General features: G+C 46.3%; 1 protein-coding gene across 2 annotated transcripts in view; it reads right to left on the bottom strand.

Annotated features, from left to right (window-relative positions):
• Positions 1-2736: 2736 nt before the first annotated feature.
• CCL24 (C-C motif chemokine ligand 24) overlaps positions 2737-26038 on the bottom strand; it is a 41617-nt gene continuing 18315 nt past the window's right edge. Inside the window, exons 2-6 of one of the 2 annotated variants that reach the window (XM_042971493.1) lie at positions 9221-9342; positions 5620-5784; positions 4843-4944; positions 4525-4642; positions 2737-3691 (exon numbers count right to left, since the gene is read on the bottom strand). In XM_042971493.1, the coding sequence (XP_042827427.1) occupies positions 3523-3691; positions 4525-4642; positions 4843-4915 (360 nt within the window). In that variant the 5' untranslated portion in view covers positions 4916-4944; positions 5620-5784; positions 9221-9342 and the 3' untranslated portion in view covers positions 2737-3522. The remainder of the gene's footprint in view (positions 3692-4524; positions 4643-4842; positions 4945-5619; positions 5785-9220; positions 9343-26038) is intronic. The other variant, XM_015538673.2, reaches the window with a different exon arrangement.

Raw genomic sequence — 26038 nt, 5'->3', positions numbered from 1 at the left:
GTGAAGGAGGTTTTAGTGGGCCAACCATCTCCCGCCAAGGAAACTGAGGTTCCAAGAGGGGAGAGAATTTGTTCAAGGTCACACAGCTCTCAGGCAGCAGAGCCGAGGTTCAAAGCCAGGTGTGTCTCAAGTGTGTGCCCTCTCCTGCCTCTTGAGCGTCCCCTGTCGCCTGCTCCCCTCCCCTGAGAAAGGGCCTCAAGGTTAGCTTGCTCCGGGTTCTGTCCTGGATCCAAAACTAACCTGCAGTTAAGTGAGGATATCAAAGGAAAGGGCAAATAATGACAGGTACAGATAAGGTGTTGCACCTGTTCGGGCTGCAAGAGCTGGTAGTTTCAAAGAGCTGACACAGAAAGGGAGATGCACTCAGTCCCAGGATTCACAATGTCCAGAACATAAAAACCAACCGCTCGTTGCTTGGGAGAATACAGCTCTTCCCGATTCTGAGCCCCATGAGAAGTTTCTCCTGGTAATCCCCGGAAAGCGTCACCCGGCACTATTGTGATCGGGCCATACCCACGGCGTCCTGGCAAGAAGCGCCCGTTCCATAGAGCTTGTCACTACTCGGAAGTTAGAACGCCAGAAGGATGGTGACGTTTCTAGGGAAAGCCAGTAACAGGGTATCTTTTCCTGGAATCAGAAAACGCAGAGGCCAAAAAGCGACTGCTTGAAAGTGACCAAGGAGCAGCAGCATGACCGCAGATGGGATTGGGTGGGAGCCAAGGAAGAGAGGGAGTTGGGAGTGTAGTGGGTGGGCTGAGCATTCAAGGGGTCCTCTTGCTGTCTGGTTTGGGCCGAGCATTCGAGGCCTGTGAGTCCACCCCACAGCTTCAGGGGGAAGAAATCTTTAAGTGTCCTGAAGGTGTTTTCTGGAAACTGACAGAACTATGATTCTGGGAAGTTAGATAACTCTTAATAGAGATTCAATCCAGAGAAACAAGGCCGTGGAATTCGGCAGAACAAATGGATCTGCAAGATCTCAAAGAGGATTCAAGTACTTCTGATGGCAAAACATCTCCCTCGGCCAGATGAGCCTCTCCAGGCAGGTCTGCTTCCAAAATGGAAATGGGGATGGGGAAGAAGAGAAGCTGTCTCTCTGGAAGAACTGATCCGCTCGGGGGGACAGCCGAGCAGGGACTGCCATCATCACATGGCTGTCCAGAAGCACTGCCCTCTCAGCAGATGGATGGAGCCTTGCTGAGCCCAGTAGGTAGGCTGGCTTTTTGGGGAGAGAAGAATAATCAGGCGGGGCGGGGGTGGGGGGCAGGGGGCAGACAGAGGGAAAGGGTGAAGCTTGAAAAGTTCAAAGGCTTTGAACAAATATGAGACTTTATGATGTCGCCACCTTTATTTTACCGCTGCAGCCGCCATCTGAAAGCAGAAGGAGCCGAGACCATAGAACATTGTATTAGTGTCAGGGGTACAACATAATGATCGGACACGTATATATTGAGAAATGGTCACCGCAGTAAGTTAACATCTGTCCCCACACACAGTTACAACTTTTTCATGCAGGAAGAACTTTTAAGACCTACTCCCTTAGTGACTTTCATATATACAATACGGTATTGTTAACTCTAGTCCCGGTGCTACATGGGACACCCCCAGGACTTACTCATCTTCTACCCGGAGCTGGTACCTTTTGACCCTGCTATCCTCATTTCGCACCCCACCCCACCTGCCTCTGGCAACCACCAATCTGTTCTCTGTATCTGTGAGTCCGCTTATTAAAAAAAAAAAAAAAAAAAAGATTCCACGTATAAATGAGATCATACAGTATTTGTCTTTTCTTGTTTAATTGACTCCGCTTTGCATAATGCCTTCAAGGTCCGCCCCTGTTAATGGCAGGATTGTTTATGGCTGAATTATCTTCCGCTGCATATATATACATCACCTTTTCCTTATCCATGCATCTGCCGATAGACACTTAGGTTGCTTCCATATCTTGGACTTTGTAAATTATGCTGCAGTGAACATGAGGGCACACATATCTTTTCAATTTGGTATTTTCCTTGGGAATGCAAGCTGGTGCAGCCACTCTGGAAAACAGCATGGAGTTTCCTCGAAAAACTAAAAATAGAACTACCCTACGACCCAGCAATTGCACTACGAGGCATTTATCTAAAAGATACTCGTGTGCTGTTTCGAAGGGACACATGCACCCCCATGTTTATAGCAGCACTATCGACAATAGCCAAAGGATGGAAAGAGCCCAAAAGCCCATCGATGGATGAATGGATAAAGAAGATGTGGTCTATATACACAATGGAGTATTACTGGGCAATCAAAAAGAATTAAATCTTGCCATTTGCAACTACGTGAATGGAACTGGAGGGTATTATGCTAAGTGAAATTAGAGAAAGACAAAAATCATATGACTTCACTCATATGAGGACTTTAAGAGACAAAACACATGAACATAAGGGAAGGGAAACAAAAATAATATAAAAACAGGGAGGGGGACAAAACAGAAGAGACTCATAAATATGGAGAACAAACTGAGGGTTACTGGAGGGGTTGTGGGAGGGGGGATGGGCTAAATGGGGAAGGGGCACTAAGGAATCTACTCCTGAAATCATTGTTGCACTAGATGGTAACTAATTTGGATGCAACTCCGGATCATCTCTGGGGCACACACTCCCATTGTTCAGACCCCAACCCTGTCCCCACAGGAAGAGAGCAGGCAAGACACAATTACCTGAGAAGGAGAAATCACATTTTATTTGAACTGTTATTTGAGAAGAGCAATTGTGTCTACACTTTTGACATACAAATCACACAATATCTCATACATGGGTTGGGGGGGGGACCCTGGAATCCTTCTCCTACCAGAGCCCCGACGCCATCCTCACATTCCAAAAATGTAGGGAAAGAACCGGCCTTAAAGGCAGAGCTGGTCTTTGTCCCCAGAGAAGCACAGGGCAAGCCATTCCATAAAGCGGAACGCCTCCCCCAAACCCTTTCTTCCCAAAGGAATTTAACAACCCAGGCTGGCCCCTCATCCTCACCCTCCAGGTCCATTTCATCACAAAAACCAAAGAGTCCCTGAAAACGTCATTAATTACATCCCATGAGCTGTGTGCGAGGAAGGCTGGGGATCGGGCAACGCGTGCCGCAAAGGAGCCCTAGATTTTGTTGGGTTTTTATACACCCGGGATTCTGGAAGTGGGGCAGGCTCAGGGCTTCTGTAGAGTGATGAAGAGCCACAGCTGTTGACAGGTCACCCGTACCCAGACAGACAGACAGATCCCACTGCAAGACCCGAGGACCCAAGAAGCCAGCTCTAGGCTAAGCTTTGAGACACAAGCAGTGCCTGTCTGCAGGTGGGGCCCGATGCACCTGGGCTCTGGGTGCCTGGAAGGCAGGGAAGGGCCAGCATAAGCTCCGGAGGAGGGCGGACGGCTGCCACCATCTTCCTTCCAGAACCTTCTCCGCCAGCTCAGGGAAGGCAAGGGGCCCAGGGTGCATGAGCTCTCCCCCTCTCATCACTGGTGCACAGGCCCCAAGCTGAAGGCCGGGCGGTGGTTAGATGGCAGTGCTACTGGCAGGGGGCCTCTGCGGGAGGGCTTTGACACCCATCGCCCTGAGCCCCGTGGCCGCCTTCTTCCGCTTCGCATCCAGGTTCTTCATGTACGTCTGGACCCAGCGCTGCTCAGGGTCGCCACAGAACTTCTGGCCCTTCCGGGTGGTGAAGCTGCAGGAAGAGTGACAGGGCACACTTGAGACCTGGCCATGACCTTGGACCTCTTGACTTGATGAGGACGTGGGTGTGGAGGCCCACAGAGGGCAAGCTGCTGCCCGGGGCCCCCCTAGCAGTTCCTGACACGGTGTCTTCTCTCTGGGTGTCAGCATCTCTTTGCATCACCTGTTCTCAAGCTCCCTGTCAGATGGGGGGAGGCCCAGCCCTGCCTTTAGTTAATGTTGGATCTGAAGAGAGAGACACAATGTCTACCCACAGGGAGGAGAGGAAAGGAGAAAATGCACTGAAAACCTCCAGGGAGTGGCGCCTGGGTGGCTCAGTCCGTTGAGCATCCGACTTTGGCTCAGGTCATGATCTCTTGGTTCGTGAGTTTGAGCCCCACAGAGGGATGATCCTCTGTCCCCATCTCTCTGCCACTCCCCCACTTGTACTCTCTCTTTGTCTCTCTCAAAGTAAATAAATAAACTTGAAAGAAAGAAAGAAAGAAAGAAAGAAAGAAAGAAAGAAAGAAAGAAAGAAAGAAAGAAAGAAAGAAAGACAAGAAAGGAAGAAAACCTCCAGGGGTTAGTTAAGGTAATGGGATATGCCCCCAAATAGTGCCTAGTATATGTATATATTTATATATATCTGGTGCTCAAGAAATGATTGTTGTCTCAGAGTCCTCTTCCTAATCTCTTGGGGGAGAAAGCTGAGGCTCAGGGAGGTGAGGTGGCTTCCCCAGGATCAGAGAGCCAGGCCCTCCCAACTTTACTCCCCAGTGACCCTGAATGGACGGTCATCTCCCCTGCCCCTCTCGCGCCGGGGGTCCGGGAGAGGAGGTTACTTACATCACTCCTGCCTTGGGGCAGAGGCTCCCACTGGACAGCTGGTAGCTAACCACTCGGCTCTCTGGAACTTTCTTGGAAATGAAGGACATACAGCAGGAAGAGGGGATGGTCACAGAGCCTAGAGGATGGGAGAGAGAAGAGCCCGGGCTGCCTGAGACTCTGGGCTGCCGAGCCCGAGCCCAACACCTCCCAGCCCTGGGGCCACCGCTCCTCAACGTTCCGCTCCAGACCCAGCCCAGTCAGTCCTCCACCCTCCACTGTGCTGTCCCAGCCACACTGTCCTGCCTGACAGCCCCGGGCTGAGGCTGGAGCTCTTACCTGCAGGGGCAATGCGGTGGACACACAGGGCCAGCAGCAGGAGGCTGGCCACCATGGTTGCAAGGCCTGCCATGTGTGGGAGAGGGAGTTCAGGACCTAAAGCTGGGGTGCAGGAGGAGAGGGCCACGTTCCTTTCAGATCACCTTGACCTCCCTCTGCCTTTTATAAGGACAGCTGGGAGGAAACACCCACTGATAGAACCTCCCCTCACCCCTTCCAGGCTTCTCTGAAAGTCCTCAAGGCCCACGAATCCTGCCAAGGGGAAGTTCTTGTGTAGCTGAGTCAGGGGTTATTTGGCGTATTCTAAGAAAGGGCCGGGGGAGGAGAGGATCACCCAACCTAAGTGGAGTGCAGAAGTTCTGGGGGCATAGTTAGAAGGCTGATGAGGACCCTTGGGGTGCTAGCTGTTCATTCCTGTGGGATCCTGGAGAAGTCCCTCACCTTTCTGAGCCTAGTTTCTTCCGTGGAAAATGGGTAAAGCCATCCTATCTCCTCCCACTCATTCATTCATTCGTTCATTTGCCAACTTGTATTCGGCATGTGCTATGTGCCAGGCGTCCAGTGGGGAGACATTTGCAAGTGTGTGCAATACGCGGTTACAGGTGCTGACCAAGTAGGCCTGGGCAGAGCAGATACTCTCATTGTCCACGTGCCCTTGGAGTCCTTTACCTCATTCACACACACTGGCTTTGGGTGGCCTTGCATTTCCAGTGCCCAAGCTGCCAAAGCCACCTCACTGGCAGGCTCTAAGAAGGGGGTAAGGACCCAGAAACTTACATCCTCTGGGAAGACCTTGACCAACATCTGTTGGAGGGTTACACACTCCAGATGCGGCATGACCTGCCCCACTTCCTGAAGTCCTGGCGGAGTCAGGCCAGCTTCCCTCTGTGTGGTAGGGCTCTGCTGACCCCCTTCCCTTCCGGATCTGCTTCTCTCTGCATTCTAGAAGTGAGATGTGGTCAGAGTTGGTTTCCCCTGGAGGCCTTGCCTAATGAATTACTTGCCCATGAATCCTCCTTTTAGGGTCTGTTATGAGGACCCCAATCTGAGACAAAGGGTAGGGAACATAGAAGGAACTGGCCATGGCCAGTTGTGCTGGAAGGAAAGTGGGGGATGCACTTGGAATTGACAGCTGGGCTGAGATATGGAGAATGGAAGAAAATGGTAACCATGGGTGGGGGGCTTTGTAGATCATGATGAGCCGTTCTGTTCTTAGAGATGGAAGTGACCTTGTCGGACAGAGGGAAGTGTGGCACTCGCTTCAGTCTGCCCCCCATTCCAGGACCCCAGGGTGGGACCCCATATTTAGACTCTTGTCACTGCTGCTTCCATGGCCAACCCCCTCCCCCAATTCTTTCCTTTCCACTTCTCATGGAAACATTCGGCTTTCTCTGGCCATCCAGGGCACCCAGCCACACACTGGTCACTCAGATGATGGCCAGTTGTGAGTCTGTGTCTCCCACGTGCCCATGAACACCAAGATCGATGTCCAATTTCCACACCCACCAATTCCCGAGCAGATCACCTATCCCATGGCCAGTGTTTGCAGAATGAATATACAATGGACCAATTCTGAGTTGCTCTCCACTGGACCAGGGACTCCCACATGGTGTCTGCCCTGCATGACCGGGGGTCACCATGCAGGTGGACAAGTCAGTAGGCAAGTCCTCCAATGGGACCAAGACCAGCAGCACCTGATCTCGCCACTGCCCTTCTTTACGGAGTGAAAAATGCCGAGTGCCCCACTCAGCTCCTCACTAGCCTCACACTTCCTGTCACCAGCCAGCAGTGACAATCCTCACCTGACAGAGTATGGGGAGCATTAAATGAGATGCCTTTTACACATGCAGGGGCTTTTGATTCCATCTTATGACATGCATTCTAATATTTGCTTCTCCACAGTGTAGGGGGGACTTTATGACCAAGGGGGAGAGGGCTGGAGAAGGAAGAGACCAGGCAGAAACAGCAAGCAGGAGAAGAATGAGGACAGAGCTGAACAGGGCAGGAAGCCCTTGCTGTCTGTGTGTTGCAACCCAAGTGAGTCCGTATGGCAGGGTCATTGGGTGAGAGGGTTTGGGGTAGGGTGCTTCGCCCTGATTGGGAACATCCTTCAGGCTTTTCCAAGGCTCTTAAAAAAAAAAAAAAAAAAGAAAACGCCAAATCTTGATGCTCTGACTGGGGAAGTAGGCAAGGCAGGGATCACCAACCCCATTTTACAAGGGCAAAATGGAAATCTACAAAGGGTAACTAACTAGACAACATCACAGAACCACCTATCCCGGCTCCCAAAATGGGAACATGCACCCTTCCAGCTTGAAGGGGTGGAGTCCAACAGACAGAGTGATCGTTAAATTTAAAGTTAGGGGCGCCTGGGTGGCTCTGTCGGTTAAGCGTCCGACTTCGGCTCAGGTCACGATCTCGCGGTCCGTGAGTTTGAGCCCCGCGTCGGGCTCTGTGCTGACAGCTCAGAGCCCGGAGCCTGTTTCCGATTCTGTGTCTCCCTCTCTCTCTGACCCTCCCGCGTTCATGCTCTGTCTCTCTCTGTCTCAAAAAAATTAATAAACGTTAAAAAAAAAGTTTAAAAAAAAATTTAAAGTTAGAGCAAAAGAAGGAGCTTCTATTCTGCAATAGAAAGGGAGGACACAAATAGAAAGGGGGAGGAAGGGGGATAAGGGGAAGGAAGGAGGGAAGAGGGAAAGGGGGAGGGGAGGGAAAGAGGAGGGCAAGACAGCATGTACAGACCCAGTAGACTTGAGGAAAGGAGGTGGACAGGAAAGGGAAGGAAGAGGGGCCCTGTGAAATGTCCCGACCCCAGCTGAGCTCCAGCTCAGACCCTGCCCCTCCCTCACCTCCTGTGGCTTCTCCATCTGAGAGGTGGCAGGTGGTCAGAGCTGTGTTTCCCCAAGTGTGGCAGCCACATTACCACGTGATACAAAGCAAAAGATATATATATGAGAAATAAATAAATAAATAAATATATAAATAAAGTAGGTAACAGGACAAATAGCATGCACATGTGACAAAAATTGTGACAATGACCCAGGAATAGCTGAAGCCTGAGAGACGGGGCCAAGATGCCCCCTGAGGGCCTCTCCCATCCCACGTGCACCTAGGCGACAGGCGCCGGAGAGGAGGGAGGAAGAGGTTGGAGGCCAGGTGGGCACCTGGGAGGGGAGGAGCAGGTGAGGAAAATGGAGCCGTGCCTGGCAGGGAGCAGGGAGCAGTGGTCCCACCCTTGCAGAATGGCAGTGAGGGTGGCTGTCCTGGTTGCCTCTCCTATGTGAGCCACCCCAAGGGCAATGATGTCGCACCAAACCCAAAGCTGCGTGATGGGGGCCAATGGACATGAGCCAAGGGGGTGAGGGGACACTCTAAGACACATCCCAGTGAGAAAGAACTAGAAGTGGGCTGCTAGCTTGGACAAGAAATTACTTCCAGGAGCCATGAGGTCATGACTTGAGCAGAAGTTGGTCACTTAACCCACTGAGTCACTCAGGTGCCTCCAGTCAATTGATTTTTGACAGGGGTACCAAGGCCATTCAATGGGAAAGGATAGTCTTTTCAACAAATGGTGCTGGGACAACTGGATATCCACATGCAAAAGAACGAAGTTGGACCCCCTACCTCACACCATATATGAAAATTAACTCAACATAAAGTTGAGTTAAAACTATTGAATTCTTAGAAGGAAACATAGGTGTAAATCTTCATGGATTTGAATTAAGTAATAGTTTCTTTGATGCAACACCAAGGGCACAAGCAAGCACAGAAAAAAAATCATTGGACTTCACTAAAATTAAAAACTGCAAATCAGGGGTGCTTGAATGGCTCAGTCAGTTGAGCGTCTGACTTCAGCTCAGGTCATGATCTTGAGATTTGTGAGTTCGAGCCCCATATCAGGCTCTGCGCTGACAGCTCAGGGCCTGGAGCCTGTTTCAGATTCTGTGTCTCCCTCTCTCTCTGCCCCTCTCCTACTCGCACTCTCTCTCTCAAAAATAAATAAAAATTTTTAAAAAATTTTTAAAAACTTTGCAAATCCAAAGATACCATCTAAAAGATGAAAAGTCAACTCACATAATGGGGGAAATATTTGGAAATCATTGGGTAATTCCAGTATCCAGATAGATTCTTCAGAAAGCTCTTACAGCTCCATAATAAAGACAAAAAACATTTTTTTAATAAATGAAGAATCTGACAAGACATTTTTCCAAAGAAGACATACGCATGGCCAATAAACACACAAAGAGATACTCAAATCATTAGTCATTGGGGACATACAAATCAAAACCACAATGAGATACCACTTTGCATCGATGGCTATGGAAAAAAAAAAAAAGAAAATAAGCATTGGCAGGGGAAGAAATGGAAACTCTCATACCTTGTTCCTGGGAATGTAAGATTGTGTAACCACTGTGAAAAAGTTTGGCAGTTCCTCAAAAAGTCAAACATGGGGTTACAGCATGGTGCAATAGTTCAACTCCAAGGTACATACTCTAGACTCTAGAGAAGAGAAAACATGCTCATGTTCTGCCAGTGAATGTCCACAGCAATATTATTCACATTAGTCAAAAAATGGAAACCAGCTAATGCTCATCAGATGGTGAATTTATAAACAATGATGATATATCTATATGGTGGAATTTTATTTAGCTGTAAAAAGAAAGTACCAATACATTTATTGTGACAGAAGTCAGACCCCAAACGTCATATAGTGTATGATCCCATTTAGAAGAAGATCCCATTTGTTTAGAATGGACAAATCCACAGAGACTTAAAGTAGATTAGTGGCTGTCAGGGGCTGGGAGAAAGAGGGAGTCGAGAGGGATGGGATTTCTTCTTTCGGGTGACAGAAATGTTCTGGAATTGGGGCACCTAGGAGGCTCAGTCGGTTAAGCAACTGACTCTTGATTTCGGCTCAGGTCATGATCTCACAGGTTTGTGAGTTTGGGCTCTGCTCTTGGTAGGGCAGACCCTGCTTGGGATTCACTCTCTCCTCTCTCTACTTCTCCCCTGCCTGTTCTCTCTCTCTCTCTCTCTCTTTCTCTCTCTCTCTCTCAAAAATAAATAAACATTTAAAAAAAAGTTCTAGAATTAAATAGTGGTGAAGGTTGTACCAACTATGGATATGCTACTCAACTGTACACTTTAAAGGCATTAATATGACGAATTTTGTGTTATGTGGATTTTATCTCAATGAAAAGCTAAAGGAAAAAAAAAAGAGCACGCAGAAGGTGAGGGAAGTTTCAAAATATTTGCCCAAATGGTGTGGCCTGCATGAGTTTATTGAGGTCGCACCCATTCTCAAAGCCTCTCTCCCGTGGCTGAATTTGATCCAAAAGTCTGACTTATCAAACTGAACATAGGAGGGTAGGGGTGGGTGGGAGCAGTGGGTTTTTCCCTGGTCCTTCCTTGACCCTGCACACACTTCCTGGCAAGCAGGCAGAAAAGGAGTCTTCTTTTGATCGGTTTCATGGCCATCTTCATAGAGTGGAGGTTTCAGATCCCCCTGACTCTCTTCTTTTTCTTCCCTGATAACCCTCCTCAGGGCCCAGCACCTCCTTACTGCCTTTATCCCTTGTTATAGAAACTACTATTTTATAGAAAGGCAATAAAAAGGTATTTGCTCCAGGGGTGCCTGGGTGGCTCCGTCGGTTAAGCATCCAACTTCAGCTGAGGTCATGATCCTGCAGTTAGTGAGTTTGAGCCCCGCATCAGGCTCTGTGCTGACAGCGCAGAGCCTGGAGCCTGCTTCGGATTCTGTGTCTCCCTCTCTCTCTCTGCCCCTCCCCCACTCACGCTCAGTCTCTGTCTCTGTCTTTCTCAAAAATAAATAAACATTTAAAAAAATTTAAAAAAAAGCATTCACTCCACAGATAAGTGACTGACAACAGTTTAACTATAAGAGGCTTCTTGGATTCGAGGCCTCTGCAAATGAAGACAATGGGAGCCAGGCTTCTCCCTACTGGAGAAGCCCATTGAACATGGAGGGGGGGAAGGAAGGCTGTTGGAATGAAAGCAGAGGTATCAGTGAGTATACGTAAGCAAACATTTAGAAACGATGACATACCAGTGGCGACGAACATACCTAGTAAAAACATTACTTCTTGGAAAAACAGCTGAATCTAGCCCTGGAGCAGAGAAGGTAGGGCCTGGAACATCTTTTTGGGCCAGAAAGTAGTAAAGTGCTCAAAGAACCATGGGAATACGTCAAAAGGACATGGAAGGCAGATTGTAGGAGCTCACACAGGCCAAATCTTGGACAATTTGACCAGTAATAGTGATAATGATGGACTGAGAAACATGAAAAAGAATCCATAAATATGTTTTGGGTTGAACTGAGTCCCCATCTCCACCAAAAAGCATGTATATTGGAGTCATAACCACATTCTAGAATGTGATCTTATTTGTTTATGTTTTATTTTTGAGAGAGACAGAGACAGAGCATGAGCAGGGGAGGGGCAGAGAAAGAGGGAGACACAGAATCCGAAGCAGGCTCCAGGCTCTGAGCTGTCAGCACAGCGCCCCATGCAGGGCATGAACCCACAAACCATGAGATCATGACCTGAGCTGAAGTCAGACGCTTAACTAACTGAGCCACCCAGGCACCCCAAATGTGATCTTATTTGGAGACAGGGTCTTTGTAGAGATAACCAAGTTAAAATGGGGTCATCAGGGTGGACCCTAACCCATGATGATGGGTATCTTACTAAAAAAGGGAAATTTGGACCCAGTTATAGACATGCATAGAGGGAAGACCTTATGAAGACACACGGGGAGAAGGTGACCATTCACAAACCAAGGAGAGAGGCCTGGAGCAGAGCCTTCCCTCACAGCCCTGAATGGGAACCATCCCTATAGACACCTTGACCTGGGACTTCCAGGCTCCAGACTTTGAGACCATGCATTCCTGTTGTTTAAGGTCCCTGCCCTGCCCCAAGTTGGTGGTACTTCATCACAGCAGCCCTCGAAGATTAACACAGGGGGAGGAGACAAAGCTCTACCTTGCAGTGGGATGCCAACTAATAAACAGAGAAAATGCTAGAACTAGAAAATCACTCATGGACACTAAAGCTCTAAGGTGACAGTGTGATGGGAAATGGGGTATGTCCATTGTCTCATTGTGTCTCCCCACACATTCTAGCTAATTATGAACAGAAAATCAGTAACTCGCCGGGAGGACATTAAAACAAGCGAATAAAAACAAATTCGAGTCTTCCTAACAAGGTTTGAAACTGGACTGAGGGTCAAGGAGAGGAACAGCTATGGTATGTTGGAACATTCTAGTCCCGGACCTGCTAAAAAAACAGCAACATGAACTTGGGCAAATCACTCACTTCTCCCAAGCTTGGATTTCCTCACCTCTGAAATGGGGTGGGGTGGGGTGTAGACTCATGTGGTCCTGAGAATCCAAAGAAATTATGGATGTGAGAGCTTTGGGTAAACTTCGAAGCACGGCACACCTACAAATCTTCACCATCCGTGGGAAATAGACAAGCTGACAAATTGAGCCCCTTCCTTGGACAGCACAGAAGCGAATAAATATTTGGGGTCAGCGGGCCTTTCTGGGCCCCTAAAATTGGATTTCAAGGCATTCTGGCTCTGCTGTCTCTTGAATGGACTTTAATGATGAAGAAAAATGACTAGGAATGTATGTCCCACACTATTGGGGTTGTGTTTTTCTTAAGACCTGGGCCTGGGTGACAGCTATTTCAGGATGTGCTTTGAGGGGTGGAGAAAATTTCTCCCTCTTCATGATATGGACCATGGAGTTACCCTCTGAATAATGCCTCCTTTGTTAAAATGCAAATATGTCTCTTGGCAGGGATAACAAATCCCTCATACACACCCACTAATAAAACTGAAACCAGTCATCCAACCATCCATCCACTCATTGAACACTCATGTGTGCCAGCTTCTTGTTCACCAGAAGCACCTGAGGGTGTATTGCCCTCGGGGTCCTCACCCGGGGCTGTGAGAGACAAAAGCAATCACAATTAGAGGGGGAGGAAGTACACCTGGCCACACTGAAGAGTGGATGAGGACAGAGAACACGTTCTGGAAGACGTACCTCCTGAGCTGAGTAAGGCTGATTGAGGTGGGAAGGCCTGGGAGGGTAGCTGTGGAGACCTGAGAGGTGTGTTCCAGACCCTGGAGGCCACAGGTACAAGGTCAAAGAAGAGAGGTGACTTGGTCCAAGTCTATAGAGTTTTACAGAGACCACTCTGGCTGCAGGTAGGCTATGGGAGGGATGCAGGGGGCGGGGACAGTAGGAGGCAGTGAGGGGTGGAAAGAAGGGGATGTTTTTGAGAACTACTCAGAAAGCGGATTTGACAAGATTTGGTGCTTTGGTGATTGAGGAAGGAGCAGGAGCAGCCAGGATACCATTCAGGCTTCAAACTCGGGTGCATGGTGGGGATGGGGCCATTCAAGGAAGAGTAGAATCCATCAGGGAAAGCAGGTCTGTGTGGAAGCTATTTGGGGCTGTGGGGTTCAGAGTTGTGGTGGTCCTAGTAGAGCCTTTGAGGATGTAGCAGGCCCAGAGAGATTGCACGGTCAGATGCCCCCACCCGGCCCAATCCCCAGGCATGGTCAGTAGAATGCCATGAAAATGGTGCACCCCCTACAAGCAGACTTTCCTGGGTTTGTTCCCTGCTCCTACTTACTCTCTTGGTGGCCCCGGGCAAGGCGTTGAACATCTTGGAAGCCTGGCCCATTTGCAGTAAAATGGGAATATGAGGGCGCACCTGCCAGGACGGTGAGGGGTCCTGAGCCTCAGCGAGGGACTCTATCCCAGGCCTGCATTCTAGGACTTGGCAAGTCGCCGCCAGACTAGACCTGCATCCCTTAGGCTATTTCCTTAAAGACCCACTTGGCTCCTTCGAACTCTCACCTGACTCTCTTATGGTCTCCATTCTGTAGGGAAGAAGCGGAGCCTCAGAGAGGCTGCGTGACTTTGCTCAAGAGCCCGAAGCCATAATGCAGCCCAGCTGGTCCTACGCCTTCCTAATAAAGAACCTGTACCCTTGCCACGGTGCCAGGCGGACCCAGGCTGCTGCCCAGTGCCAATTCCGACAGGCAGAGTCCTCTTCCTCAGTTGACCCTCACTGCCACCCCGTTTCCTCAGGCTCCGTCAGCTCCCTCCTGGATTTCTGTCCCAACCTCCTAACCGAAGGTGGCTGAAGATGGACAGAGTGTCGGGGGTTTGAAGCAATGGGAAGTGACAGGAGGGTGCCAGGTGGTCAGATGGGCACAGGGGTGGGGAGCACAGGGGATTCAGGAAAGCAGGCTGGGGGTGTTGTTGCTACCTGTGTTCCCCTCCCCCCCTCCCCACCAAACGCACGCACACACACACACACAGTCCCACTGGAAACAGTGTGTTCCTGGGAACCACTTACCTGGAGATAACAAAGGGACAGCCTCAGCACCAAGTGCAGAAGCATTTCCTCTCGTTTAGTAGATCTGGGGTGGCAGGGAGAGTGGGTGGGAGAAGGGGAGAGTGCCCCCCCTGATCCCCGGGCAAGGAGAGGAGCCGCCTGCACATCTTACCTTTTTTTTTTTTTTTAATTTGAAAGAGAGGGAGAGTGTGTGAGAGGGGGAGGGAGGTAGAGGAAGAGAGGGGAGAGAATCTTGAGCAGGCTCCGTGCCTAGCTCAGATCCTGACACGGGGCTCGATCTCATGAACCTTGAGATCATGGCCTGAGCTGAAATCAAGAGTTGAACGCTTAACAAACTAAGCCATGCAGGTGCCTTTACCATGTTACCTTCAATTGTCTTGGAAATTCAGGAGCCCAAGTTTCCACAAGGACTTTTGAGAAGTTGGCTTCGTGGCAATACACAGACATCGACAGGTGCAGATGCAGGGGTGGGGGGACGTCCCCACCAGGAGAGCAGTGAGTCCACTGTTAAAACCGACTTCTCCCCCACCCCGAGCCTGGTCCTGGAAGGAGTGTGTCCCTGAGGGGAGATGGGTGGCAGCTATGGAGCAACTTGCCCTTTCGTCTCCTCATGGTAAGGCTTGAAAGAGCTCAACTTAATAGGAACCAGAGGGGACAGATAGCAGCTAAACCCGAGAGCACTGCTAACCATCTGGCCCAGTCTGCATAGTGCACTGGAACAGCAAGGGATCCCCTTGTATGTCTCAGTGTCATTGCTGCCTCCTATACTTTGGAGGTTAAGGGAAACAGAAGCAGAGTTAAGCGGTAAAGCTCAAAGGAGGAAGACATCTTGTGGTGGGCAAAGCCATCCAGAAACAGATCTGACTGCCTTGGATGATAGTGAGGTTCCCACCAAGGCGGGGGGGGGGGGCGGGGGGGGGGGGGGGGGGGGGGGGGGGGCGGGGGCGGGGGGGGGTCGTGCAAGCATCTTTTGGCAGAGCTCCGAGTAGGAAATTCAGGCTTCAGATAAAGAAGCTCCATCCAGCTCTGGGGTTCTGGGATGGAGGGAAAGACTCATTTTAGACTCAATGCCATTAGAACTCAGAGTCCACTGAAAGAGAAATACATAAACACATAATCACAGTATAGTGTGAGAAGGCATAGGGAGCAGAGAGGTTAAGAGTGTGGGCTGTAGAGGCAATTAGGCCTGGGCTCAGATCCTGGCTTTTCTAGCCTCTGTTTTGTCATCTGTGAAGTGGAGATAAAACCTTCTGCTTCCCAGGGTACTGTGGGGAGACAGAGTGAACCACTGCACATAATGTTCCTGGCATGGTACCTCACCTGCAATAAATGTTAACAAGGGGAAGTCATTGCCAGTGAGAGGCACCTGACTGCAAAGGGCTCTGGGAAGATGCAGCTCTGTGCTGGGGATCAGGGAAGCTTCGGAGGAGGACGAGCAGGAGCTCCAGAGGGACAAGGGGTCAAGAGCATTCCAGGCTTAAGGGGAAGAGCATGGGCAGAGAGAAACCGGATGAGCAGTGGAATATGCTGAGTTCTGGAAGATGCTAGGAAGACGTGAGATTGGGAGGTAGGGGGCAGGGGCTGGGGTAGCACATGGCATCTCATCTGTCCTGCCCCAGATGCAACTGGTGTATCATTCCTCACTGTCCAAAGAAGGCACTGTTGTCCTCCCTCCCTGTATCTGATAATGTCTCTGCTGTTCTTGATTCTACCCATTTAACAACTCCTGGACTTCTCCATTGCTCCTCAGACCCATTCTGCTACCTACCAGCTTGCCTTCCTCCAAGCTATTCTGCGCATGGATGCAAGAAAGCCCCACCCTAAGATGCAAACCAACCCTGGTCACTCCCCTGCCTAAGACGCTTCGCTAGTTTCTCATCACCAACAACCAACTTCATCCATTCTCTCATCTCCATAATTTTTACCATCTCTGTCCACCACTTAATCTGTCATATACTTAATGGCTTTAAAAAATTGACTTCATTCAAAAATATCCATGAAATTATAGGTTTAGTATACTGGCTCTATTTCCCCCAATACACATTGAAATAAACCCAAAAGTATTAAAGTAAACCAGGTGTGGGTGCGTAGGTGGCTCAGTCGGTTAAGTGTTGAACTCTTGATTTCGGCTCAGGTCATGACCTCAAGGTTTGTAGGATCAAGCACCACATTGGGCTCTGTGCTGGCAGCATGGAGCATGCTTAAGGATGCCATGCCCATCCCCCCGACTCTCTCTCTCTCTCTGTCTCTCAAATGTGTGTGTGTGTGTGTGTGTGTGTGTGTGTGTGTTTCAGTCTGTAGCAGAAACTTATCCATGTTCTGCCCATATCCCCTTGTTCTTGCTAATTCAGGGAATGCTGGCTTGATTTCTGCCTGCCACCACCTGGCTGGCCTGCCCCCTGGGCCCAGGCTGACCTATTGGAGAGGAAGGCTCAAGAACTCCACAGGGAAGTGGCTGATACCAACACCAGTGATTCTCAGCAAACACCGTGGCAGATCTTGGTTGACGGACAGGTAAGGTGGGGCCAGTGATGTGCTGGTAAATGTTTAACAACTGGCCCTGTGGGGGGAACTCTGATTTGTAGCATTTGCTGACTCCTATGGTGCAACACCCCTAACACGGCTGATTTCAAGCTTTCAACCTGACGTCACTGAAACCGGAGCTGGGAAGAGATGCTCTCCCAAGTAGACATGAGCCTGCTTTGTGTACCAGTGGGTGGGGCCCAGGAGAAGCCCTCTAAGAGGGTTCTTAAGTTCTGGGAGATGCAAGGAGGGAGAAAGTGGTGTGGAAAGGGAGGTTGGAAGATATTTACTAACCTGAAGCTCACTGAAATCCAAGTGGGTGCAGGAGGAGGAAAGTCCTCTGAGTATGTGCCCAAGGATACTTCAGGTGGGCCACAGCTGAGGCCAAGAAGGCAACGAGTCCCAGAGCAGATGGAGACAGAAAGCCCTAACCACCCAGTTTTCCTGTCTTGCCTGAGGTTAGGCCCCATCCTTCTCCTTATAGAAATAGCTCTTATACAGAAGCCAGGGAAGGATCAGATTCTGCTGATCCACAGTATCTGGTAGCTGAAGAGCTCACTAAATGAAGAACTGAAAGACCATTCCTCCTGACGACTGACCCAGCTGGATTTCTTCCCTAATACAGAAAAACCTGAGGCTAAAGTCACAGAACCCTAGGTCCTTCTCTGGGCTGCCCAAGGCTATTGAAGTTCTGGGTCTGGAGTCAGACATATGCTTCTCACGTACTTGACTCCCAAGACTCATGGGGTCCGTTGGAATAGTTGGGAATCTTGCTCTCTGGGTTCCAAGAGACAGTGTGTGGCAGGGAAGCTCTCTACCCTGGAGAGCTGGAGCCAGCGCCCTGATTCTGCCCTGTAGGGGGGATGTGAAATTGGACTACAGGCTCTTCCTCCATGCACTCATGAGAGAGTCACAAAAGCACTTTGCAAAGTGCAAAGCCTTGAGCAGAAGTGAGCAATGGGATGAGAGTGATGCCTCGTCCACCCAAGATTCCTGGGGAAAGGCTCCTGCACATTAGCTCAACACCAACCCTCACGCTGTGTCTGTGAACCATCTCTGTCCTCAGGTGCCTTGCAGGGAGACAAGGCACATGAGAAAGCCAATTTTGTTCATCCTCTCCCTGGTGTCTGCCACTATGGACAATACTCCTAAAGAATGTCTCCTTACAAGGAATGATCTCTTTATGTACACAGTCTGCCAGAATATAATGACTCCAAGAGGAGTAGCCACCGATACGATGGTAGTTCGGATGACTTCGCAATCTTTGAGAAACAAGGGAAGACACTGGATCGAGAGTTGATAGACCTAGATTCAAATTCCAGCTCTAACTTACTAGCTCAGTGGGCAAGGTACAGACTCTCTCTAAGCCTCAGTTTTCCTACCTGTAAGATGGGTAGAGTGATCCCCACCCTGTGTGCCAACCTGAAAGCGATGTCAAGAACTTAGCTGAGTTAGTGGGTGTGAGTTGGGAGCTCCCCATTCAGGTATGAAGACTGGTAAGTGCTAATTTGGCTGGACCATAGACCTGGATCCTTAGAAAGGAATGAAGAATACCAGAAATGATAAATATGTGGGCAAAACCAAAAAGCAATCTTTTTTCTTCTAATTCATATAAAATACATAGACTATTTATAGCAAAAGTAAAAACATTTTATTGTGGGGTTTATTACATATGTGGGTGTAAGACATATAACTACATGAAGGATGAGAAGAAATGGATCTATGTGGTTGCAAAGTTCTTAGAATTTCTGTCAAATGGTACAATATTAGCTCTAGACTGTGAAAAGTAGACTGTGAAAAGTTAATGATGCATATTGTATTCTTTAACCATCAAGGTCATGCAAAGAGATATTGCAAAAAAAGCCAACAGATAAATGAAAAAGAAATTCTAAAATAAATATGCAACGAACCCCAAAGAAGATAGGAAAGTAGGAACAGAGGAACATAAAAACAAAAACAAAGGGTAGAATGAGCACAAGCCAAATAAAATGGTAGACTTCAACCCTAAATCATTACATTAAATGTAAACGGACCTGTGTTGGGCCTCCAACACCAGCTTTACATTCCAAGACTTACTAGAAGAACTCAAGACTCAGCATGCAGTTGTGTGGTTGCACTGATGTATTAAGGATGCACAGCTGGGATTATAAGGAAAAAAGACTCAGGTGGAGTCTGGAGGAATCCATACGCAGGCATCCTTCTTCTGGCTCCCTCCCATGAGAGATCACATAGAGCACACTTTTCCATAAGCCATGAAAATGCAGCAACACATGTGTGTTCCTGCACACAGAAACCCATTAGAGACTCAGTACTCGAGATTTTTATTAGGGGCTGGCCAGGCTGGCCTCTGTCTGACCTCTGTCAAAATTTCAGACTCCCTAGGGGCGCCTGGGTGGCTCGGTCGGTTGAGCTTCTGACTTCGCCTCTGGTCATGATCTCACGGTCTGTGAGTTCGAGCCCTGCGTCAGGCTCTGTGCTGACAGCCTGGAGCCTGCTTCGGGTTCTGTGTCTCCCTCTCTCTCTGCCCCTCCCCCTGCTCATGCTTTGTCTCTCTCTCTCTGTCAAAAATAAATAAACATTAAAAAATTTTTTTTTAAATTTCAGACTCCCTAAAGGAAAACAGATGCTCAGGGTACAGTGAATCATTTTTATTAGTTAACTATTGACTAGGAATATTCCAAGAGCCAAATTCCCAGAAGCCAACCAAAAGCCAAATTTGCAGGATGCCTGGGTGGCTCAGTCGACTAAACATCTGACTCTTGGTTTTGGTGCAGGTCATGATCCCACGATTCATGGGTTGGAGCCCTGCGTCAGACTGTGTTGACAGCATGGGGACTGCTTGTGATTCTCTCTCTCTCTCTCTCTCTCTCTCTCTCTCTCTGTCCCTCCCCTGCTCATCCTCTCTCTCTCTCTCTCTCTCTCTCTCTCTGTCCCTCCCCTGCTCATCCTCTCTCTCTCTCTCTCTCTCTGTCCCTCCCCTGCTCTCTCTCTCTCTCTCTCTCTCTCTCAATATAAATAAATAAATACACTTAAAAAAAAGAAGGCCAAACTTGCAAGCAAGACTTTCTAAGGCTAAGTTTCAGCTATGCTACATTAACTCTTTTCTGCATAGGACTAAACACTCCAGTTAAAAGAGATTGTCCAACTGGATAAAAGAGCAAGATCCACTACCTGCTGTCTACAAAAATTGCATTTTATTATTTTTTTTAATTTTTAATGTTTTTTAAATTTATTTTTGAAGGAGAGAGAGAGAAAGAGCATGAGTGGAGGAGGAGCAGAGAGAGAGGGAGACACAGAATCTGAAGCAGGCTTCAGGCTCCGAGCTGGCAGCACAGAGCCCGACGCAGAGCTCGAACTCACGAACTGTGAGATCATGACCTGAGCCGAAGTCGGATGCTCAACCGACTGAGCCACCCAGGTGCCCCCAAAAATTGCATTTTAAATACAAAGACACAGATAGGATGAAAATAAATTGATGGGAAAAGATGTACTATGTAAATAGAAGGATAGACATTTCACAGTAACTCACCAGGAAGACAGTACAACTGTGTGTGTATACATAATTATGAGTTAAAAATACATAAAGGTAATTTTGCCATAATTAAAGAGAGAAACAGGTCTACAATCATAGTTTGAGATTCTAATAACACAGCCTTCCCAGTAATTGATAGAGCAAGTAGATCAAAATCAGCATGTACATAGAAGACCTGAAGCACCATGACTTAACTGACACAGAACACTGCATCCAATAAATGCAGAATACACATTTTCCCCCCAAACACACATAATATGGCCACTGAGATACACTATATGCTTGGCCAGTGGTTCAATACATTGTAAGAATTGAAATGTTAAAGAATGTGTTTTCTAACTACAATGGAATTAAGTTAAAACTCATAACAATAATGTACCTAGGAAAACATATTTAAAAATTAAACCAAACATTCCTAAATAACCCATGGATCAAAGGAAATTATAAAAGCTTTTTAATTAAATAATAATGAAAATGCAACATATGAAAAGTTGTGGGATGCAGTTAAAGCAGTGCTAGTTGGAGATTTACAGTGCTTAATGCTTATATTATTAAGAAAGAGAATGAAAAGAGAAAGTTCTAAATCAGTGACCCAAGTCTTCATCTTTATTTATTTTTATTTATTTTTTAAGTCTTCATCTTTAGAAACTAGATAAAGAACACCAAGATCAGGGGCACCTGGCTGGCTCACTTGGTAGAACATGTGACTCTTGATCTCAGGGTTGTGAGTTCAATTGGGTGTGGAGCCTACTTAAAATGAAACAAAATAAATTAAAAAAAAAACCACCAAGGTCAACCCAAAGTAAGCAAAAAGAGGGAAATAATAAAAATAAGAGCAAAAATCAATCAAATGAGTAACAACACAGAGCAAATTAACAAAGCCAAAAGTTGATTGCTTGAAAGATTAACAAAATTGATAAGATCCTAGCTAGATGGATAAAGAAAAAAAGGATTGTCACTACAGATTCTATAGACATTAATAAGATAAGAGAAACAACCAGTAGATCAGAGAAGAAATCACAAGGAACATTAGAAAACATTCTGAGATTAACAAAAATGAAGACCCAACCACGATGGGATGCAGCAGTACTTCCAGGGGCATGTATATCTGTACATGCCTATACGTAACAAAAAAGAGAATAGAAAAAAAATTGATGAAACCCAAAGTTGGTTCTTTGAAAATATCAACAAAACTAACCAACTTTTAGCAAGACTGGCCCGGAAAAAAAGGATCAGTAAAATTGGGAATGAAAGAGGAGACACTACTACCATCCTTATAGAAATACAAAGGATCATGAGGGAATACTATAAATAACTGTATATACCAACAAAACAGATAACTAGGATGGAATAGATTCCTAGTAGGGCACAAACTATCAAAATTGACTCAAGAGTAACTCAAAACTCTTAATAGACATATAATAAGTAAAGAGATTGAATTCATAATAATAATTTAAAAAAACCCACACCCAAAGACAAGTCCAGGCTCAGATGGCTTCTCTGGTGAATTCTGCCAAACATTCAAAGAAAACTAACATCTAACTCTTCACAGACAAACTCTTCCAAAAAATAGAAGAGGAGGGAATGTTTTCCAAGTCGTTCTATGAGATCAGCATTCCTCTGATGCCAAAGCCAGATAAAAACATCACATGAAAACTACATACCAATATCTCTTATAAATATAGCCACAAAAATTCTCAGCCAAATAGTAGCAAACTGAATCTAGCAGCATATAACAGTTATTACACACCATGACCAAGTGGGATTTATCCCAAGAATCCAAGGTTGGTTTAATATACAAAAGCCAATCAATATCAATAGAATAGAAGAGAAGAGAATAAAGGGGGAAAAAACATATAATCACCTCAGTAGGTGCATAAAAAGCATTTGACAAAATTCAACAGTAGGCATATAGTACTCACCCCAATAAAGGGCATCTACAAATAACCCACAAATAACTCGTGGTTGGTGGGTTCCAGCCCCTCACTGGTCTCTGTGCTGACAGAGCAGAGCCTGGAGCCTGCTTTGGATTCTGTGTCTCCCTCTTTCTCTACCCCTCCCCCACTCACACTCTGTGTCTCCCTCTCTCTCAAAAATAAATGAACGTTAAAAAAATTTTTTCACTTAATAGTGAAAGACTGAACGCTTTCTCCCTAAGATCAGGAACAAGACAATGATGTCTATTCGCATTACTTTTACTCAACATTTTACTGGAGGTTCTAGCCAGGATAGTTAGGCAAGGAAAAGAAATAAAAGGCATCCAGATTGGAAAGGAAGAAATAAAACTATCTCTATTTGCTGAATACATGATATTATTTATAGAAAATCCTAAATAACACACACACACACACACACACACACACACACACACACATACACTAGGGCTAATAAATGAGTTCAGCAAGGTTGTAGGATAGAGAACAACATAAAAAAACGGTTGTAGGGGGGTGGCTGGTGGCTCAGTAGGTTAAGCGTCTGACTGAGTTTCAGCTCAGGTCATGATCTCACAGTTTGTGGGTTTGGCTTCTGCATCAGGTTCCACTCTGATAGTGCAGAGCCTGCTTAGGGTTCTCTCTCTGCCCCTCTCTCTCTCTCTCTCTCTCTCTCTCTCTCTCTCTCTCTCTCTTTCTCTCTCTCTGAAAATAAAATAGACTTAAGAAAAACACAACAGTTGTAGGGGCACCTGGGTAGCTCAGTCAGTTAAGTGTCCAACTCTGATCTCAGCTCATGTCTTTTTTTTTTAATGTTTTTATTATTTTTGAGAGAGGGAGAGAGTGCATGAGCAGGGGAGGGGCAGAGGGAGGGACAGAGAACCCGAAGTGGGGTTCCCCCCAATGTGGGGCTCAAATTCACGAACCATGAGATCATGATCTGAGCCACCCACGCACCCCTCAGCTCAGGTCTTGAGGTCTTGATCTCAGTGTTGTGCGTTCAAGCTCCATGTTGGGTTTCATGCTGGGTGCGGAGCCTACTTTAAAAATAAAATAAAAAACATGGGGCGCCTGGGTGGCTCAGTCAGTTGGGCGGCCAACTTCAGCTCAGGTCATGATCTCACGGTCCGTGAGTTCAAGCCCCGCGTCGGGCTCTGTGCTGACAGCTCAGAGCCTGGAGCCTGTTTCAGATTCTGTGTCTCCCTCTCTCTGACCCTCCCCCATTCATGCTCTGTCTCTCTCTGTCTCAAAAATAAATAAACGTTAAAGAAAAAATTTAAAAAATAATAATAAAATAAAATAAAATAAAATAAAATAAAAAACAAGAAACAGTTGTAAGGCGCCTGGGTGGCTCAGTTGGTTAAGCATCTGACTTCAGCTCAGGTCATGATCTCATGGTTTGTGAGTTCGAGCCCCCAGTCGGGATCTGTGCTGTCAGTTCAGAGCCTGGAACCTGCTTCAGATTCTGTGTCTCCATCTCTGCTCCTCTCCCACTCACACTCTGTCTCTCAAAACATGAATAAACGTTAAAAAAAAATAAAAACAAACAGTTGTATTTCTACATACTAGGAATATACAATCAGAAAATAAATTAAGAAAACAATTCCATTTACAGTAGCCCCAAAAAAGAATAAAAGAGAATAAAATAATAATAAATAAAATAGCCAAGAATAAATTTAATCAAGTAGGTGAAAACATTATATACTGAAAACTATAAAACATTTTTGGAAAAAAGAAGCCCTAAAAAAATGGAAAAACTCAATATTGTTGAGTTAAAAAACTCAATACTGTTCGGGTTAAAAAACTCAATATTGTTAAGACAGCAATCTTCCCCAACTTGATCAACAGATTCAATGCAATCCCTAGCAGAATACCAGCTGGCTTTTTGCAGAAATTGATGAGCTGACTCTAAAATTTATATGGACATTCAAAGGACGCAGAAGAGCCAAAATAATCTTGAAAAAGAAGAACAAAGTTGAAGGACAAACACTTCCCAATTTCACAACTTACTACAAACTAATCAAGGAAGTGTGGTCCTGGCATAGGAGAGACATATGGATCAACAGAATAGAACTGAGAGTCCAGAAGTAAACCCTCACATTTATAGTCAATTGATTTTGACAAGGGTGCCAAGGCCATTCAATGGGAAAGAATAGTCTTTTCAACAGATACTTACATGCAAAAGAAAGAAATCAAACCCCTACCTCGCACCATATGCAAAAATTAACTCAAAATGGATCTGAGACCTAAATGTAAAAGCTAAAACCATAAAATTGGAGAAGGAAATCTAGGAGTAAATCTTCCTAACCTTGGACTTAGCAATGGATTTTTAGATGTGGCACCAAAAGCAAAAACGACCAAAGAGAAAACAGGTAGACTGAACTCATTAACATTTAACATTAAGATTTAACATTTAACAAAGAATGTCATCAAGAAAGGGAAAAGACACAGAAAAGGATAAAATAGTTGCAATTTATATGTTTGATAAGGGACTTGTATCTCAAATATGTAAAGAACTTTTACAACTCAATAATAAAAGGACAACCTAATTCTAATAGGCAAAGAATCTGAATTTCTCCAAATCTCCAAAGAAGATGCTCAAATGACCATTAGGCATGTGAAAAGATGCTCAATATCAATGGGAAATGCATTCAAAATCACAGCGATAGTACTTTATACCCACTATAAAGGCTACAATTAAAAGGACACTAAAAAGACTCGTTATAATACGTATTGTGAGGACGTGGAAAAATTGGAACTCTCATGCAGTGCTGGTAAAACGTAAAATGATGTGGCTGTTTTGGAAGATAGTCTGGTAGGTCCTCAAAAGGTTAATCATACGGCCTTACAATTCTGCTCTAGGACATAGAACCAAGAGAAATTAAGACACATGTCCACGCAAAAGTTTGTTATGTAAATGTTCATAGAAACATCGTTCATAATGGCCAAAAGGTAGAAACAACCCAAATATCCATCAACTGATGAATGGATAAATAAAAGGAAATATATCCATACAATGGACTGTTATTGAGCAATAAAAAGAAAGGAAATACTGACATGTGCTACGTGATGAATCTTTAGCAAATATGCTAAATAAGCCACAAAAGATCACATATTGTGTGATTTTATTTAAATGAAACGTCATAAATGAACAAATCTATAGAGACAGAAAGTGTATCAGTGGTTACATAGGTTTGGGGGCAGGTGAAGAGGAAGAGAGGGGAAAAGAGGAGTGACAGCTAATGAATACAGGATTTTTGGAGGAGTGGGAAATGAGAGTGTTCTAAAGTTGTTCATAGTGGGGGCGCCTGGGTGGCTCAGTCGGTTAAGCGTCTGACCAGCTCAGGTCATGACTTCATGGTTGGTGGGTTCCAGCCCCTCATTGGTCTCTGTGCTGACAGCGCAGAGCCTGGAGCCTGTTTCGGATTCTTTGTCTCCCTCTTTCTCTACCCCTCCCCCGCTCACACTCTGTGTCTCCCTCTCTCTCAAAAATAAATGAACGTTAAAAAATTTTTTTAAATAATAAAATAAAATTGTTCATAGTGTTGGTTACACAACTTTGTGAATATGCTAAAAACCAATGAATCAGGCCTTTCAAGTGGATGAATTCTATGCTATGGAAATAAATCTCAATAAAGCTGCTCAATAAAAAAATAAGGGAATATTATAAGCAATTTTGATGAGAAAATTCAGCAAGTTAGATGAAATGAACAAATTTCTTGAAATATAAAACTTGCCAAAGATGTGTCAGAAAATCTGATTCTCTTTATAACTCTTAAGTAGATTGATTTCATTGTCAAAATCCTTTCCATGTC

The sequence above is a fragment of the Panthera tigris genome, chromosome E3 (genome assembly GCF_018350195.1).
Source record: "Panthera tigris isolate Pti1 chromosome E3, P.tigris_Pti1_mat1.1, whole genome shotgun sequence".
NCBI classification, from domain to species: Eukaryota; Metazoa; Chordata; class Mammalia; order Carnivora; family Felidae; genus Panthera; species Panthera tigris.
Note: the sequence above shows the minus strand (reverse complement) of the source record. Positions and strands in the feature narration are given on the sequence as shown.